This window comes from Camelina sativa, chromosome 12, assembly GCF_030686135.1.
Source record: "Camelina sativa cultivar CO46 ecotype springtype chromosome 12, ASM3068613v1".
Lineage (NCBI taxonomy): Eukaryota > Viridiplantae > Streptophyta > Magnoliopsida > Brassicales > Brassicaceae > Camelina > Camelina sativa.
This window is the reverse complement of record NC_141891.1, coordinates 30,606,997-30,626,625: the sequence shown is the minus strand read 5'-3', so window position 1 is coordinate 30,626,625 and position 19,629 is coordinate 30,606,997. Positions and strand designations below refer to the sequence as shown.

Below are 19,629 nucleotides of genomic sequence, written 5' to 3'. Positions count from 1 at the left end.
TTGGCACATAACAATTTGGTATCAGAGCCGTACGTTCCGATGACAGGGGAAGCTATGACAAAATCCCAATTCGAGCAGGTTAAGAAGATGTTTGACGAGCTGAAAAGTGAGCTCAGTGAGCTCAAGGAGGTTTCGGCAACCCAGCAAGCAGTCCTATCAGCGACTACTGAAGCGGTACATGAGGAACGAGAGCAAACTAAATCATTGGTGGAAGAGCTGCGAGAGGAGCAACAAAAGTTGAAGAAGGAAGTAACGAAGGAGCAAGGAGAACTCTGTGCCAAGCTTCGTTCTATCTCTGTTGGAACAGGAGGAGATGCAGACTTGGGAGAAAGGGAAACGGCGTCGGTTTCTCAAATCAAAACAAAAGAAGGAGAACATAGTGTAATTCATGCAGAAGGTCCCTGGGTTAAACAGTCCGTGGACATGGACAGGGGACAACGACTGACTGATGGAGGGGGAGAGTGGCCTGTAAAGCAGATTGGGGTTGCTCCCTTGGATGAAAAATCGGGGTCTGAAATAGGAGGTCCAGGAGGCTACAAAAGAAACAGAGGTTGGAGGGGCTCCTCGGACGGGAAAGAAGGCGGGGGAAGAGGAACCGAGGGTTATGTGGTGACCCCGGTTAAGATGGAGTTTCCACCGTACGATGGAACAACTAATGCAATCGAATGGTTGCAGAAGTGTGAGGATTATTTTGAGGACCAAGGAATATTTGATGATGATGCAAGAGTACGACAAGCTACGTTTGTGTTAACGGGACAGGCCTACCATTGGAACGCAAATTTACGAAGGTTAATAACACATAGATTGGGGTGGTTGGAGTTTAAAAGACATTGCAAAAGTAGATTTGGGAAGGCAGATGCTGTTAATCCCATAGGTGAGCTTAGTAATTTGCGACATACAGGAACCGTGGATGAATACTGCAACCAATTCGAACAATGTCTAGGGAGGCAAACAAGGCTGACAGGTGACCATCAAATATGGCAGTTTTCTGCTGGCTTGGCCGATAATCTACGTAAGGAAGTAGAGTTCTTGCGACCTGAGACGATCTTCAAAGCTATGGAGTATGCGCGGGACAACGAATATAAAATTGAGGGTGATAAGAGAATGCGCACGTTTGGAGGTCACACTGCTCCTACAACACGTTACTCTCCACCACCGTTTCGCCAAAACGGAATTGGAACTAGAGGGATTTCAGGCGGACGAGAGGGAGAGTCTCAAAAGGAACGACAAGGAGGTCAAAGACAAAACACTACAAGGAAAATGTGGAAGAAATTGACAGAACCAGAGATGGCAGAACGGAGGTCCAAGGGACTTTGTTTTAATTGCGATGACATATATGCTCCTGGGCATGTTTGCAAACCGGTTTTGTTCTATATTTGGCCAGTTTCAGAGGGTGACGACCAGGAGGATGAGCCGTTTGAAGAGGAAAAACTGCAGCTATCACTGAATGCTATGAAGGGAGAGCAAAATGGTAATACATTCCAAGTCAAAGCAACGTTTGGCAACGAAGTTGGGTGTACATTATTAGATACCGGAAGCACACATAATTTTATCAAAACCAGTTTGGTGGAGAAGCTAGGGATTCCGATGCATCGACGACCAGGAAGAATGGTGGAGTTGGCCGATGGTGGTAAATGCCGTGTTGATGGGTTTTGCAAAAACCTCGCTATAACAGTCCAAGGTCATCAGTTTGTCGTTGATTGTTTTGCTATATCACTAAGTGGCTTTGACGTGGTGTTAGGAATACGTTGGTTGAACTCACTAGGCAGGGTAGTGTGGGATGGGCCAGCACATACAGTAGAATTTCAGAGCTCGGAGATGTTGATTAAATGGCATGGGGAGGCTGAATCAAGGACACAAGAAGAGCCTAAATTACAGGAACAAGATGAGCCTAAATTAAATAGTATTAGGACGAGTGGAGAACTTGAAGACTGGTTTGAAGAGGAAGAGGAAATTTTTATGACCAGCGGAGTGAGTGCAATAAAGAATTTTCAGCCACAAGAGTCTATGACGTTGCTCACAATGCAAACCACAACAGGAGAGTTGGGAGACTTAGTGGAGGAATTTAAGGATCTATTTCAGAAACCAACAAAGCTTCCACCACAACGAACGTGTGATCATCGAATAAATCTTTTGCAAGGTACAAATCCAGTTGCCGTACGACCTTACCGTTACCCCCATCTATTGAAAGATGAGATTGAGAGGCAATGCACAGAAATGCTTAGAAGTGGAGTTATACGACCAAGTTCCTCACCTTATTCTTCTCCGGTCTTGTTGGTAAAGAAAAGCGATAATTTTTGGCGGTTTTGTGTTGACTACCGTGAACTTAATAAGGTGACAGTAAAAGATAAATTTCCTATTCTGGTGGTGGATGAGCTCCTTGACGAACTACATGGAGCACGTTTTTTTACCAAGCTTGACCTGACATCTGGGTATCACCAAGTAAGAATGTTCTCACGGGATATTGAGAAAACGGCTTTTCGCACACACCACGGGCATTACGAATTTATGGTCATGCCCTTTGGACTATCAAATGCTCCATCGACATTTCAAAGTCTCATGAATTCGGTTTTCCACGGGATGCTTCGAAAATTTGTTCTTGTTTTTTTTGATGACATCCTTATCTACAGTCCTACATTGGAGGAACACATCCAGCATATGAGGAGGGTATTTGAGCTGTTACGATCGCATAAATTGTTTCTCAAACACTCCAAGTGTTTTTTTGGAAAGGCCGAGGTAGGGTATCTTGGGCATGTTATTTCTCATAGTGGTGTACGTGTTGATGAAACGAAGGTTACCGCAGTTCGTGAGTGGCCTAGACCAACCTCAACAAAGGCAGTAAGAGGATTCTTGGGTTTGTCGGGTTACTACAGGAAATTCATACGCGACTATGGTGTGATCGCAACGCCATTGACCAATATTCTCCGTAAAACAAAGTTTGTATAGGGGGAAGAGGCGGAGTCTGCATTTGCTACACTGAAACGTGCTTTGACGGAAGCTCCGGTTTTGTCATTACCTGATTTTGAATGCAAGTTTGTGGTGGAGTGTGATGCTTCAGGTAGTGGTATTGGGGCTGTGCTTCACCAACAAAGCCGTCCAATAGCGTTTTTTAGCAGGAAGCTCGCTGAACGACATTACAAACTGGCCGCTTATGAACGAGAACTCATTGGCCTTTCCAAGGCGGTGCTTCATTGGAGACCTTACTTGTGGGGAAGAAAGTTCCTTATACGCACAGATCATTATAGTTTAAAGTTTTTGTTGGAACAAAGGCTCTCGACATCACCGCAAATTCATTGGATAAGCAAGTTGTTGGGTTTTGATTTTGATGTGGAATTTCGCTCTGGCAAGATGAATAAAGTGGCTGATGCTTTATCTAGGCGAGATGAGGTGAATAAGGAGGACGAATGTCAAGTCTATACCATACAAGGCTCAGATTCTGGTATTTTGGTAAGGTTAAGAAAAGAAGTTGAAGCTCAACCACTTCTCGCTAGTCTTCAGGACAAGATTATCCATGGGGAGATGTCACAGGAATGGGGTGTAAGAGATGGATTAATCATGTATAAAGATCGAGCTTATTTGGCCACCAATTCAGATCTTCTCCGTGAGGTAGTGTCTGGCTTTCATAACTTTGCTCATGAGGGTGTCCAAAAGACAATGGAAAGAATAAGGCGTGATTTCTATTGGAAAGGGTGGAAAAAAACAGTGCAGGAATTTGTGAAAACATGTCAAGTTTGCCAACAGAATAAGTGGGAGACGTTGCAACCAGGAGGTTTACTTCAACCACTTCGCGTACCCACACAAATTTGGTCTGACATCTCCATGGACTTCGTGGAGGCACTACCAAAGGTGTTGGGTAAAACAGTTATTCTAGTTGTGGTAGATAGGTTCTCCAAATATGCCCATTTTATTGCTTTGAGTCATCCATACACGGCAAGCTCAGTTGCTCAAGCATTTTTTAAAGACATCGTGCGTCTACATGGCATCCCAGAAACCATTGTTACGGATCGAGATAAGATTTTTAGAAGCACATTTTGGCGCGAGTTATTTCGGTTAGTGGGAACAGACTTGTGTTTCACAACTGCATATCGTCCGCAGTCAGATGGACAAACTGAAATTGTCAATCGAACCTTAGAGATGTATCTTCGCTGCTTGACTGGAGATAGTCCACGACAATGGCTTAGTTGGCTTCCGTGGGTTGAATATTGTTACAATACCTCTTATCACACCGGTTTGAAAGCTACACCGTTTCGAGTTGTCTATGGCAGGGAACCTCCTCGTCTCCTCGATTATGTGGGGGGGGAAGCACAAAAGTGGAAGCAATTGATGTTGCCTTAGAGGAACGAGATGAATTTTTAGCAATGGCTAGAGAACGACTGTTGGAAGCTCAACAACGGATGAAACTCGTATACGATAGCAACCATCGTTTTTTGGAGTTCAATGTTGGGGATTGGGTGTGGCTCAAATTACAGCCCTATCGACAACTTACAGTTGCCAAGAAGGCTTATACTAAGCTATCACCGAAATACTACGGTCCTTTTGAGATCATTGCTCGAGTCGGAACAGTGTCGTATCGTTTACGCTTACCAGCGGATGCGAAGATCCATGATGTGTTTCATGTTTCCCTTTTAAAGTGTCACAAAGGTGAACGACCCGACAGTGAGCCTGTGTTACCACCGGTTTTGCAGGGACGGTTAGCTCCACTGAAACCATTGGAACTATTAAAAGCACGAAGTCGAGGAGGAGTTCGCCAAGTTTTGGTCAAGTGGACAAAGGATTTGGAGGATGAAGCCACCTGGGAGGATGCCGCTAAACTCGTTGAAGCATTTCCTGAATTAGAGCTTGCGGAAAAGCTCTTAGTCGAGGAGGAGAGTACTGATACAAGATATGGCATCAAGTATCATCGTAAGAAGCATCGTGGTCGAGAAGCTTCTTAATCGTTTTCTAATTATTTCCTTTTATTTACATTAAGAGTTTTAGGATCTTTTCCTTATTTCAATAATGCATAAGTCGGTTTGTAAGAGTCTATATAAGACTCACGAAATCATCAATAAAAGTTAACTTCCAAACATTAACCTTATTCTCAAGCGAGACTAGGGTTAAGGGAAGCTTTAAGCTCATTCTTGGCGTCTAGATTCACAACGGCAGAAGGTGTTCTAACAAGAGCTAAGGCAAAAGCTTTGGCACATAACAAGAATCTCTACCTTACACCGCACCAGTCCTCAGACATGTTTATACTCCCATTTGAATGATAACTAAGTCCAGTTCTGTTGTGAGTAAGTTTTTTGAAAGATTTGTACTGCTTCTTGCAAGTAGTAAATTTGATCCCAAATTTTTTCCAAGGATGTCTTTCCCCATATGCCTCATAAAACTTATCTATGATTGACTGTCTCCCAGCATCATTCAAATTCTGTTTTCCTATATTTCCTTTAAGCTTCTCATCAATTCTTAGTTGGAGATAGAAACGGGTTTGCTCATCACTCCACGCAAGATTCTTAGTTCATACAAACATATATATATATATATATATATATATATTTTAATAAATCAATCTAAACTACATAAATGCATTGAGTAAAATATAAGTTTAGAGGGGAAGAAATCCACATCAGTGCCATGGATAGTTGTCATTGGTGTTTCTCTGAAGAAGTGCCTTGAACAAGTTCTATATCCTACACATAAAAAGAATAAAATATGATTACAAACCATAGATACAACAACATGCTCTTGGAAAAAAGAAGCAGAAAAATCACCAAGCTAAGCAAGGATACATCATGAATCTTCGAGACCAAACTGTGTTTCAACATATTAGTACTAAACATAACCCGTAACACATTCAAGTATTCAAAATTATTATCAATATTTTACTCCATAGAAAAGCATCCACAATTACAAAAGCAACCAAAACTTTGACTATATTATAGGCTTCACAATTTGAACATGTGATGACATAAACCTGTAAGGAGTAACATCTCCTGTCCGGTCCAGAAACAAAACAAGATGGGCATCTTTACAATATCTTACAAGATGACAAGATATAACAAGGAGTAATATCTTGTTTTGTTTCTGGACCGGACAGGAGATGTTACTCCTTACAAAACCTGCAAGTTAGACTCTTTACAATAATACAATTCTTTTTTCGTATAAACCCATGATCAAACCAACCTACTGTTCTCTGAAGCATTTAATCAAACACGTGGTTGGCATCAACAATTACAAGCTCTAGACTCATCAAAACCACTCAACTGTTAATTTTGAACCTAGTAATAGCATGAAAGCACTTGTAATTATTAAAATTGGAATTAATTTCCAAACTCAGAAGAAGTATTTAAACCATAATTCTCAAATCATTACAGTAATAACAAAACGAGTGAAATTTGGAGAAACCCACCCCAGCTGAAATCAAAGGAAAGCAAATGCAGAATCAAAAATTAAAAGTATAGCAAAAAACGAAATCTCTACACAGAGTTCTATGCAAACACCAACCAAATTAATCAGATGGGAAACAAAATTCGACGAGATCGAAATTGTGAGAGAGAACTTACCAGGAGGAGTCGATATAGAGCGATGAGAAAACGAAAGCGACGAGAGAAGCTGAGAGAACAAATAGGCATGACCAACCAAAATCTAACCGTAACCGAACGACGGACCATAACCAAACTGTTTCTAAATCATAACCGGACCTAACCGTATAAAACGGTTAAAAATCGTAACCGACCTTAAAAATAAATTAGTTATGGTTAAAAAAAATATTAACTGTAACCGTTAGTTAAACGTATTAAAACTTATGCGGGTAAACGTACTACTCCTCCGTTTCATAAAGAAGGTTATTTCGACACATTTCACACAAATTAAAAAAACATTATAATATATATATATATACCTTTATTTAATAAGTGTTTAATGATTAATTTAATCATAGATTAAAGTTAAAACTAGAAAATCTAATATAAAAGATGCATTGAAAATATAAATTGATGCATTGGAAATGTAAAATGACACTTTTTGAAACAAAAATAAAATTCTAAAATGACACTATTAAATTTTAAAAAGTATAATTATAAGAAAAATAACTAGATTTCGTCAATATCCTAATCAACTAATCATCAAATAACTCTAAACGCATATAACCGTAACCAACTGCAATTTCATGTCTAAGAACAAACGCTCAAATAAGGTTTTTGGTTTGATGTAATCCTTTGATTTCATTAAGAGTATTCAAATTTTGGCTGAATCAGTTCCAGCTGACTAAACTAATCAAACTCAGCCAAGATTTTCTTCTTTTTGGATGAGTTTTAAAAAAATTCATTCAACTAATTTATCTAAAAGTAAATGGACTATTATATTGTAAAAAACGAACATCATTTTTCATCTCCTTTCATATGGATCATTTGAATGCAGGAAAGAACAGAGCCTACTCATTGACAAAAAAAAAACAACAATTTGCTAATCATTTGAGAAAATAATACATTAAGATGAGTAATTAAATTACTGTAATTTGGTAAGAAGCCATTCATACTAATACTAAGCAAAAAGCTTCTTGAAGCCTATGTGACTGATGATATTCTCTATAGGTTCTTTTGTCTTTCTTCTGCTAGCCGTAGAAATCAAGCTCTGCCTTCTTCAATACACCTGAAACTTTTTCAAAGAACTCTGTTTCACTTTCCTTCACTTCCTCAAGAGTCTTAGCCTCATGTTCATCCGCCTATCATAACGTAGCATACCTCAAAATTAAACCCGACCAAACCGACGAATTCATTTTAATGATTTCAAGCTATTCTCATTAAGCAAAAAAACAAACCTCTTTAAACTTCAAAAGAATCAAGTTCGAGACTGTTGCTGGCTTCTTTGCATCCCATCTGATTAGTTATAACACCACATTATCATTTTTTGTCGGATTGTCATCGAGCTTATTACGACCTGTGGAGTAAAAGGAGTGAATCGACATACCTTACGAGCATCAACTCATTCATAGCTCGCCACATTCCTCTCCCAACATCTTTTGCAGTCTCATCTCTAGCACTTCGTCCGTGCCACAACTCTTTCACTATGTACATCACTTCCTCAACATCCACCTACAGAAAACAAGGAAATGGACCAAAGTTTTTAGAGGAATTCTCAAGAACCCTGCTTTTTAACTTCACAAAGCAGTTTCAAGTGTCACATAAATCTCAGTTACGATTACTACTTCTATTAGTCTTTTCCTTAACAAGTTACAGCGACAAAAGAGCACAATATAAGACCACTGAGACTAATCAGAATACCTCTACTTCTGCAGATGTGCCATAAATTGTCTCCTCATGCTCAATAAGGCGATTATGCAGTAATCGATAATGATCTAAATCTAGATTTACGATAGGCTCCATCTGAACTTGTACACCTGCAAGTTGTGTAATAACATAGGAGGCCATAATTTGTCCAAAAATAGCAGGGATGGTTCCAAGTACAGGAATTATCCGAACACGAAAGCCAGGTACTACCTGAAAATCACAAACAAGATATACGATCAATGACAAATGTAAAGCTGGACATAGATGTTCAGTGTTCCAGGAACTGAATTTAGTTACTTGATAATCTGAAGGATTCTCGTCTTCCCCATTTGGTCCTTTAAAGGGAAGCAACTTTGCTTTTGGTTTTTCCAGGGAAAACACGACAGGAATGCCTCCTTCAATGCCATGCTCTCTCCTCAATCTGTGTCTTACCTGAAAAACCAAGAACCATGCAAGTGATTAAAAGTGTGTAATAGTGTTGAGACCCGAAGATCATCATATCCATCTGATGAATGCCTTATTAGAGGAAAGAGTTAGAATTGTTACAGAACGAGATAATGGGTCAATTGTTGACTCTCTTATATCAGCCACTCTGATTCTTGTTGGGTCAGCTCTAGCACCGGCACCAGTTGCACAGAGAACTTTCAAACCCCTCTTAACGCATGCAGCCAAAAGTCCCACCTAACATTATATTTGAAACAAGACAAAATATCAGTGTGCATCACATGTCTAAACCAGAGTAATTTCTCAAACACCATAAATTCTATAACTTAAAGCACCTTTGTATCGATGTTGTCAATGCAGTCCAAAACAAAATCTGGGTTGCCTGAAAGTATTTCTTCTTCAGAAGATGAGTCATACAGCATCACCTTGGCTTCTATATGGCATTCAGGAAAGATTGAAGAGAAATGTTTCTTGAGACATATAGCTTTCGGAATACCAACATCTGCTCGTGTTGCAACAGCGTGTCGATTTAATGATGAAAGCGACACCTTCTCATGTTCATGGAATTAAGAACACATGCATGAATATATATGTAAAGGAAAAACAAGATTCTCTGTGATGCTTGGAAGAAATTAAGATGCAAATTTATCCAAAACAGACCTTAAATCTATATAATGAAGTTAAAAAAGAAGCCAAATATAACCAATGATACCTGGTCAAAGTCAACCAGGAGGAGCTTCCCAACACCTGACCTCAAGAGCATAGATGCAGCATGACTCCCTACACCTCCAAGTCCAATCACCACAACATATGATCCAGTGACTTTACGCTGAGACTCAAGATCGAAAAACTGGATATTCCTGAGCAACAAAACATTTAGAATCAAGGAAATCAATAGAGCATCAGGTAATGTGCTGAACATCAACACAAAAAAGGTTCACACATTATAAGCATAGTATGATTTAACAAGGCACAAGATGATTTCAAATTTAATCTTTCGCTTGTGCCTTCTAACATTAACAGAAAACACCATAACTTGTATCTCTTTAGTATCACAAGACGTTTTAAGAAAAGTTACTTTACTCTTGAGATTGATTCAAGGTCGAAAAACTCGATATTCCTAAAGAGACAAATTAGCATAAAGCACTTAGAATTAACATAGCATCATGCAATGTGCTTAACTTCAACACAAAAAGACTCAGACATCACAACATATTGACTTAACAAAGGTAAAAAGTAGATTTCTTTTGAGTTCTTTTTGCTTGCCTCCTTATTACAGTATCCTAGCAACTTGAACAAAACCAATACTTTCAGAAAGATCACAGCTTCTGTCTCTTTTAAATCTTGGTAATATGATGAGCTTACTAAAAGTCCTCCAAAAACAATAATGTCATTGCAACAAAGACACCAAAGATTAAAAAGGGTACCTGGTTAAATGTTCAGAAACAATTTCATCATTCAAAAGATCCTGACCATTAGCTGCAGTAACTGGTCTTGTTTCAGATTCAATACCATTTCCTGCAGCTAATCACAAGTTCATCAGAAACTTAGTAATTAAAAAAAAAAAAAAAAACATATTTGTAATTCGATCCAAGCCTATGAACAAACAAAGAACACTAATTTTTCCTCTTCTTCATCTCTAAGGAATAAAAAATAAAAAAATTCACAAGTACCTAAGAAGTTAGTTAGTGGGTTTTCATCGTGCTGCTTCACTGAGCTCCTGCAAGTAAAGAAAGCGAAACAGCTTTCAATAATCTCGAAGCTGCTAAAGGATTTAGCGGTTCTTCTGTAACACGAAACTGAGAGTTTTGAGATGATTCAATAAAAAAAGGGGTTATTATTGCCTGGAGAGAAGTTTAAGGAGAGCGACGGTGGAGACGGATCCGATAAGAGCTCCGGCTCCGACGAGACTCAGATACTTTAATTTCTCCTCCATTACCGTTAACTTACCCAGCGAATCGTAATTATAAAGTTTTATGATTGGGGTTTAGGGTTTATTACAAGTTTACAATACATCAACGAAATTTTTAGAATCTATCTATTCCGATATTTACACATAGTTTCGGTTCGATTTGGTTCATCCCAAATCGGTTTGGTTTCATAAAGGCCGGGCCTTCGGATATCCGAGGGTTCGGATCAGATAAATCGGATTTTTGAATTTTGAGGTATATAATCTCCAATTGCAAACGTCGTCGTTTTATTTTTGCCACAACACATACAAAAAGAACAAAACGACGTTGTTTTACCAAGACGTAATGCCACGTCGTAATTTGAGTCAGCACCGTTAATCCACCATTTAACCTCGTTAACACCGATGTTGAAATTTACAAAATTATCAATAGTTTGGGTAGGTAATTTGAATTAAAATTGACTTGGAGTTGTTATTTGCTGGGGTAAGAGTTCAGGTATAAAAAAGCGTTTCAGAAAAAGTTGAGGTGGAATTTGGCCGTTTTCCCATATTTTTAGATCTCAGGTTCGGATCAGATTTTTATCCAATATTTTCGGGTTCAGATACGGATTACCAGAAGTTTAAAACTCAAAATTTTATTATCTAACTTTGTCTAAACTACTCGAAAATACCCTTTAAAACTCTGAATAGTTTTTACTTAAATTTACTAAAAAAATAGCTTAACTACTCAAAAATATCCAAAATATCAAATATTTCAAATATTTTGGACACAGATTATTACAAATATAAATATTACTAATATTGCTATATAATTATATTGTGGTGGGTATATTAAAATACTTGTTTGGATTCATGTTTGGATCGAGATTGGTTTTGGATTTGTGGATCTTGAGAATTGAGAGATAGATGCCGTTCAAGTATTTTCAAATTGCGGATTTTGATTTGGATCGGATTGGGTCCTCAGACTCGGATAATTTGTCCAAGCTTTCATACACCACAAAAATGAAACAAGGAAGGTGAACAAATTACTTTAGATGCTCAATTACATGTTGTTTGAACATAAATTATTTTTTACTTTTACATAATGTTATCTTTTTATCACTTTAATATAATTCCAGGACCTCCAAAATATATGATATGTCCGACCGGTAACCCTGAGTAAATTCTCGTATACTTTATAACCATGATTGTTATCTGAGTATGTCTCTATATTCTTCACCATCCGGTCGATATTGAAATTCTCATCGACCGTAGTTTTATTACAGATATGTGCATCGAACTTTGGATCCAACAAAGGAAAATATCCATTCCCCATTTGAGGACCAGGCAAAGATGCACTATATGCTTCTCCTCCCCATTCAATATTGTTTGCCATACTCTGTTGAAATAGTTTTGCCGGCCAATACCCAATATATATTCCTCCAAACTCAAGCCGTCAGTTACCATTTCCTTTATCCTTTCATGATCAATATCAATATCAATATCTAACATCTTGTTGAGTTATAAAATGGAGAAGAAATTAATAACAAGCAAACCTTGAGTAAGCTATATGTATCATAAGCACTTGTTTTAGCACCGCGAACAGTAGGAGGACCTCGAAGCACACCAAGAGGAGTATCTGAACGGACTACTACCATGCCAACGGGACACAAAGTATTGTAACACTTGTTTTGACCTGACCGTATGATTCGATATATCGTTATGCATGCCTAGCTTATGATTATATAGTACAACAAAAAAAAGTTCAATAATATACATACGAGATGAGAACATGGATAGAGAATTGATAGACGGAAAATATGAACTATGTAAAAAAAAGATGGACAAAAAAACTTTGAAGAAATAGTATATGTAAGAAATTAACTTACTTTTGTATAAACAAAACTTCTTGGTTGGTTGTCAGGATATAAATCTGGATTAATCTGAAATGTAATTATATTTCTGTTAATAATATATAAGTCAGTATTCTAGAACTGTATACAATTATAAAATTACCAACTTATCATGATTTTTTTTTCAATTTTTTTTTGGCCAAAACCAATTTATCGTGATTTTTAATTTTGATATTAGTTAAGTGAAAAATATAATTAATTAAATATAACATGTGAAAACAAACTTACAGTCCATCCAGCTTGAATATAATCTTCTCCAAACTGAACAGGCATACGAGCAGAACTAAATTGTGGATATTTAACTTCAGGATCATTTACAGAAACAACCATTGATGCTCCATTATAGTTTTTTCTTTCTCCTTTCTTGGTACGAGCTACCGCAAACTAGTCATCATCACCATGATCAAGATAAACTTTTGTTGTATATATGAGTTTGATAAAAAAAAAAGTTATATATCATGCGTCATTTAAAAATAACAATAACATAAAATAAAGATTAGTGCACAGTTGTATAAAATTTATATACATTAAAAAAAAACAATGGAAAAGAAAAAAATGTTAAACATCTTATAAACCATAACAGAAAAAGTACTACTTACTTACATGATGTGGTTCATATCTACATTATATTGATTATAAGTGAAGTTCCAGGAATCTCTGGGTTTATATTTGTCAGAATGCGAATTTAGTCTCAAGAGTTTGTCTTTAGTGACTCTTTGTATGTGTATAGTATCTAAAGGACACCCTACACCATTTTCCCACAAAAAGCCGAAATTTTTATCATTTAAGTCTTTTGGTTTTGAATTTTTAAAGGATGTTGTCCGATGCATCTACATTTTAAAAATAAATTTTGCATTAGTGACAAATAAGAAATTAATTAATGGTAAAATTAGGATATTTCTTTGTAGTCACAAATATTAAATTTATTATATACTTTGTAGCGGAATAAGTGATTTTTCATCGTTGGATGATCAAACGCTGGTTGTTTGTAAAAATCCACACATTCATAGGTATCTCCATGTATAGTCTATCATCCATTGAAATTAGAAAATACTTAATAAACTTCTTATAATAAATAATGCGCTAAACAATAGTAAGACTAAATTAAACAAACTTTGATTATTTTAGCAGCATTTTCATTGAAAAATTTAATTTGTTTTTCCAATGTTTCTGCATCCACAAAACGATTAGGGTAATATTAGTAAATAGCACAATTTTGGTGTGAAATGTAGGAAATACCACAACGTCAGAAAACTTAAGTAACTACCATTTTCCGTACAACAAAGATTACACATCTGCCCTCTAGAAATCGCAGATCTCGACAAGTAGGTGGACTTTATAGGGAACCATTGTGCAGTAGGCAATGATTGTATTGATTTTTTGTAAAAACGCATGCTTTATATTTACACACATTATTCTAGTTCTACATATAACTTTGCATGTCTGTTTGAAACCAGGCTCATCCTGCTACCGTTAAGGTTTGAAGTGAATTTTTATGAAAACGCTTGCTTTATAGTTCCACTCATTATTCTACTTGTACGTTCGACTTTGCATGTCTGTTTGAGACGAAGTCTCCACCTGCTACCGTTAAGGTTTGAAGTGAATTTTTATAAAAACGCTTGCATTATATTACCACTCATTATTCTACTTCTACGTTGAACTCAAAAGTTCCTTGGAAAAAAAAAACACATCTTAAAAGGGAAGATCATACATGTTTGTGTGAAGCATACACGTTACCCTGTAAATATTTTTTTTGTCATCATTTGTTGACATATAGGTGGAAGGTCAAGCGTGGAATCCGAAGGCTGAAAGAATAAATAAATGTATACCACTAATTGGTGAAATGGGCCTCCAAAATAATAGCGGATCAAATAGTAATGTTGTAATCAATGGGCTAAATTTATGAATAAGCCCAATAGTATGGTGTGTAGTCGAGAATTATGTAGCTACCACTAACTTCACTGTATGTGTTAATAAAAAACCATGAAATTTTTTTAAAATACGGCCATCATTAGATTGCAAGTTGACAAGTAACCGAGTGGACAAGAATTGTAGTTTGAAAGGGATAGTTAGATACGTATCTGGTGCATTTAATTCTGGGTCTGCGTTATTTGCGCGTTCCAATGCATCATTGGGGGAACACTGTAATAGGATATATCATGCTATATTAGGCCATCTGCAACACAGCATCTTTTACACTGATTTTGGATATAAAAAACCAGAAAAAAACTCAAACAGTAGAGGAATAAGCGGAGGAACAGTCTTGAGCAAGATCTGGTCTTGAGCAAGATCTGGTCTTGAGCATTGATATTGACTTATATATATATTTTTCTCTCTTTCTCTCTCTTACCTCATTATAATATTATTACCTCATTATAATATTATTATAATTATTTTAAGATCAGTTGTGCCATTGCAGATGCCCTCAGTAAATGGATCTTAGTTTTTTAAAATATCATGTTCTAATAGATTTTCACACAACAGATATCTATTGTTTTGACAGCTGTAGTCACTGGTTAGTTTGGCACATATCCTCCACGCCATACTTTGTTTTCAACGAATACGGCAAGTGTTTAATAAAAAACCACAAATACATAATGAAACGATTAAGAGACGTATGACTACTCAACGACTTAAGGACTAAGGACGCGTAGGCCAGACAGCAGAGTCTCCATGATTGACGTATTTTTAGGGAGGGCCGTTAGCGAGCTCGTAAGCTGCAATTATGAACTTCTTGGCTGCGTCGAAGACGTCAGTGATGTTCACATCCTTTCATGCTTCTACACCTCCAACTGCGTGTCTTTGTAGCAAAAGTGCAGACATCACACCAGAGTGTCTAGCAAAACAAGCTTGGGGGATATTATTCAGTCTCTGCACACTCATCGGTTTATAAACACCACTCCTTTTCCCACCCTTTCCAGTCGCATAACGAATCAAGTAGGGCAACATCTCCCCCAAAGGATTAACAACACTCTTCAGCTTCGGCTCGCGAGATGAAGAAGTAAAACAATCAATAACATATATACGCCAGTCTGAAAGATGCACGCAGAATCCCACCCAATGCTGTTTATCAGCCATGAAGGGTATGTAAACCCGTTCAATCCCAATTGGGGTGCAGCTTAAAATGTCTTCATCAAACACATACATGCCCTTATCAATTGACTTTCTAAATTTCGTGTAGTGCTTCAGCAATTCAGATACAAATGTTGCATCTAGAAACGCAACACTGTCATGTGCACCAACATGAGGTACTGCGTCCCACCCAATCCGGACCGTGTTTAATAACAGGTACATAACCTACATATACACCAATACATTCTCATACAACATAACCAAAGGGAAATAGTTAATAAAAATTTTCAGTAAGGGTGCTTACCGGGGGTGTGAGTGGAGATTTTAACTCCAGAATATCAAGTACCTCTCTACTGCTAAGTTGACGACCGACACCAAAATCAATCTCCCTGGTAAAACAAACACAAGTAGAGACATCGTAAGGATGCTTGGATAATGCAGCATAGTTTCTGCATCTGTTCAACGTCATATCCAAGCGTAAACCACTATCTCTTTCTAAATGGTTACCCCATCGAAGAAGTAATGCGGCATAGTTTCTGCATCTGTTCAACGTCATATCCAAGCGTACTCACAATGGTTGGTGAGTCTGAACTACTATGCACAATATCTACAGCCTGGCATACGATTAAAAGCATTGGTATTATCATCTTTTATTAGCCGAGCGAGACAAAATACATACGTCAATCCACTATTTTAGCATCACGAAATAGACAGAGTTACCTGTAGATTTGCGAGGTTTATGTCCTTATCCATACCATCTATAGTCCTACTTAAATCCTCACAACGGACGTCTTCCTGGTCATCTGGAAAAGTGCCACTCCGAACATAGGAGACAGTTTCACTTTTAACGACACTTACTTTTACTTCAGGTAACACATCTATAGAATCAATCTGCGATGGAGAAACAATAATTCAAGTAACCACAAGATAACATTATATTTATACATGATCTCTAACAACTTTATTAATCAGCTCACAATATTTGGACAAGACACTATAAGCTTTAAAAAAATGTCGGACCCTAAGGTCACTAACACCATAAATAATTTGGATTTTTAAAATACCTGTCGCTTCCCATCATATGTGCTTTGCACCTGGCCCTCCATAATAGTTGAAACATCTGCGTCTGCAGAAAAACTTTTACGCAGTTTACTCGGAAGTAACGAGGGGGAAACTTTGAGTTCTGGCAGACAAAGTTTGTCAACTGCAGTGCCTCCACATCTTTTCTGCAGCATCAAGATTTTGAGGGGTTAATCAAACAATACATAGATGGTACCATATAGAATTCGATTATGTTAAAGTGGTTTTCCAAGTGGACCAAACAGTGTTTACCAGTATGCTATGCCACAAACGGTCTATGGACTGCTCCTCTTTCACTGAATTCGTATTCTCGACAGAAGCCAATGCAGAACCAATGATATTGTCTACTTTTCCAGTTGACTCGTCTTTTGCCGGCCCTAAATTCTCGTCTCCTCTTCGAACAGAGGGTTCTGCCGTAACTTTGGTTGACACAGTGTCTCCAGTATCTGGCTGAGGATCCCTCTTGTTAACTCTACTTTCAGTTGTGGCGAAGGTAGTTTGTAATCGCACCTCCGTGTCTTTGATGGCTTGCAAAAGCCGTTTTTCCAAAAGCTGCGCACGCATGTTGATGTGCTCACTTGTGTCTTCAAAGTTGTGACTACACGCAACCCTGTTCTATTGGGCATTCAGATTATTTGCAGCCTCTGATTCATGCGTGCTACCAACATCACTGTTGTCATTTTTTTCATCCGGAACATCAGAAGAAACTAAACCACGAAAACATGGAAGTGTTAAATTTATGGCCGTCGTTAATTAGTTTCACCATATTATCAACACGGATGTCTTCCTCGTCCTCAATCCAACTACTACTACTTGACGGCTGACTTGTGGCACACGCAGCCATGATGGGGGAGACGTTACACTGAATACAAAATAGAAAATACAATAAGGTTAGATCCTCATGTACTACCAATGCGTAAGGATCGGAAGATCGGTGTTTTATATGGTAGACAAGAGTAGGTATTTGCTATTTATATACAAATAGTAATGGTATTTCTTATATAACAAAGTACATATATAAAATTCAAAATGACAACTACAGACTACATGTATTTACTTTAAAACACATGTAACTATTTCGGAAACTTACTGCTAAATAGAAAAAACAGTACTAAATTTAAAACTCACATTAGCTTTGGCATCAATTTTCCAAACAATGTCCAACTTCAAATTCCAAAGATGTTCCGGTTCGGGATCAACCTCTTCAATATCAGAATACTCGTCGACATCTACTGCAGGGAACTGTAATTCCCTTATACTGGGGACACATTGAAGGAGTAGCAGTTGCAAAGCATGTGGAAATCCTTGCAGAGACACTGACTTTTTATTCAACTTTTCAGGAACCCTTGCCTTTATGCTAGTCAAGGTCATTTGGAAAGATTTAGTCCCCCATGGGTGCTCCACAAACTTGGCGATATCTGCTACCATATCAGCATGAACAGGGGAAATCTTCGCTTTCCCTGAAGTGACACAACACGCCGTCAATTATGGCAAGTAGGGCGTATCTTATTCTGGTATCACGGTCGGGTACCAAACGCTTCTTCAGTCTGGAAACAACCCATTCGACAGATACATCAGCCCGCTCAAAAAGACTATACCAATACCTACCAGGTCAGACGACCCGTTTCCTCTTTCTAGCTTTCTCGTTTGGAGGTTTCTCACAATTACGGCCAGTTACCATTTGAAATTCAGACAGGGAGAACCTAATAGGAGAACCGGCAAATACAACCCACAACTCTTCTTTTTTTCTTGACAACCAACTGCCGGGTCAAGAGAATGTGCACAAGCTTACTAGAGAAAGCCGAACCGTTAACAATCTCAAGCAGTTTGCCAAATTGAGAAGATCTCAAGAAATTTAAATCCTCAGGGAACAATGATGAGGTTATCCCTTCAAGGTAAGCTAACTCTTTGTACCACTGTACACGTTCACCATTTGGTTCTGCACCTTCTTTGAACAGACGAAACGGCAGGACTGAATTCTCCATGAACTGTAAAGGTGAAATAGATGCTGGTAAAATTATCCACTTTATTACTTCCACACCGATAGAAGGGAAATAGGGATAATTCTTGTGATTATACCTGTATTTTTTGGCTAAACGAATTTCAAAGCAGACGCCAAAACAGTGGGACAGAGATTCGATTGTGTTGCAAACACTGCCAACAAACGGTGGGGCTGAGTAGGGAAGATGTTACAGGAGAAGCTCGAAACGAACCAAAAACAAATTTGTACCCTACTAATTGCTGATAGTGGAACTGGAAGGATTAGAACTCTTTGCGGCTGGTTTAGTGAGACGACTGAAAAAATATATGTTTGAGCAAACCCACCTTATCGCAATGTGAAAAGAGATTTACTGTTAAGACAGAGCAAATATGTGGTCCCAAATCGTTGCGTACTCTACTATCTTATCTCTTCTCTTTACCTATTAAATATTAATATTATATCCCCCTATAATATATGTCCCCTAGAAGGAGGTCACCTACGGAAGGCCAGCATAGTAATTAACTAAGCCCCAGTCGACATCTACAATTACAGTTGTGGTAGTTTCTTAAATAAGTCTGATTATTGTGCTATCCACTGCATATTCCCAAAACGATTATTGAGACTCGCCATGTCACTGAAACATAGAATATAAATTATCAAAAATATCAACATATTTGAACCACTTAATCCGTAAGTTCTACGAAAAATTGTTAGAGTGAAAATCAAATGGTCAAGGGAGATTTATAGGAAAATAAATAGTCTCTATATAATAATATCAAAAGTAGTGAGACAGATCTTATTATATAAAGTTGAGTTTTGAAAGTTAGTCATTAACAAGATTTTGACATGTGTCAAGTTATCAATCTTAGATTTTGACATGTGTAAAAAATACTATTTAATTGGAGGAATTTGATTACAACAAAAATAAAATATTTTGTTTTAAAAAATATTAATAATGTAAAAAAGATAATTCTCAAAGATTAC

General features: G+C 37.6%; 3 protein-coding genes, 1 long non-coding RNA gene and 1 pseudogene across 5 annotated transcripts; 2 read left to right on the top strand and 3 right to left on the bottom strand.

Moving 5' to 3' along the window:
* The first annotated feature begins 39 nt into the window (after nt 1-39).
* LOC147931141 (uncharacterized) lies at nt 40-4,335 on the top strand. The gene is made up of 2 exons (XM_087477194.1): nt 40-2,667; nt 2,947-4,335. The coding sequence occupies exons 1-2, from the start codon at nt 40-42 to the stop codon at nt 4,333-4,335; spliced, it is 4,017 nt and encodes a 1,338-aa protein (XP_087333320.1).
* A 23-nt stretch (nt 4,336-4,358) lies between these two features.
* Nucleotides 4,359-4,934, top strand: LOC147931140 (uncharacterized). The gene has a single exon (XM_087477193.1). It carries the CDS (start codon nt 4,359-4,361, stop codon nt 4,932-4,934), a length of 576 nt encoding a protein of 191 aa, XP_087333319.1.
* Nucleotides 4,935-5,396: 462 nt separating this feature from the next.
* LOC147931139 (uncharacterized) lies at nt 5,397-6,652 on the bottom strand. Its single transcript, XR_015575261.1, has 2 exons — nt 6,543-6,652; nt 5,397-5,669 (listed from the first exon to the last, which is right to left on the bottom strand). It is a non-coding gene; the product is annotated as an uncharacterized LOC147931139 (long non-coding RNA).
* A 741-nt stretch (nt 6,653-7,393) lies between these two features.
* Nucleotides 7,394-10,785, bottom strand: LOC104732642 (tRNA threonylcarbamoyladenosine dehydratase). Of its 2 annotated transcripts, none has more exons than XM_087477490.1 (11): nt 10,556-10,785; nt 10,385-10,431; nt 10,139-10,229; nt 9,424-9,571; nt 9,047-9,259; nt 8,814-8,948; nt 8,565-8,699; nt 8,262-8,477; nt 7,948-8,072; nt 7,799-7,856; nt 7,394-7,702 (listed from the first exon to the last, which is right to left on the bottom strand). In XM_087477490.1, exons 1-11 carry the CDS (start codon nt 10,645-10,647, stop codon nt 7,592-7,594), a joined length of 1,371 nt encoding a protein of 456 aa, XP_087333616.1. In that variant the 5' UTR covers nt 10,648-10,785; the 3' UTR covers nt 7,394-7,591. The 2 variants fall into 2 exon arrangements, with proteins under 2 accessions (XP_087333616.1, XP_087333615.1); XM_087477489.1 differs by having other exon boundaries at nt 10,139-10,235; nt 10,556-10,780.
* Nucleotides 10,786-11,718: 933 nt separating this feature from the next.
* Nucleotides 11,719-19,317, bottom strand: LOC104733862 (protein neprosin-like; annotated as a pseudogene).
* Nucleotides 19,318-19,629: the final 312 nt, after the last annotated feature.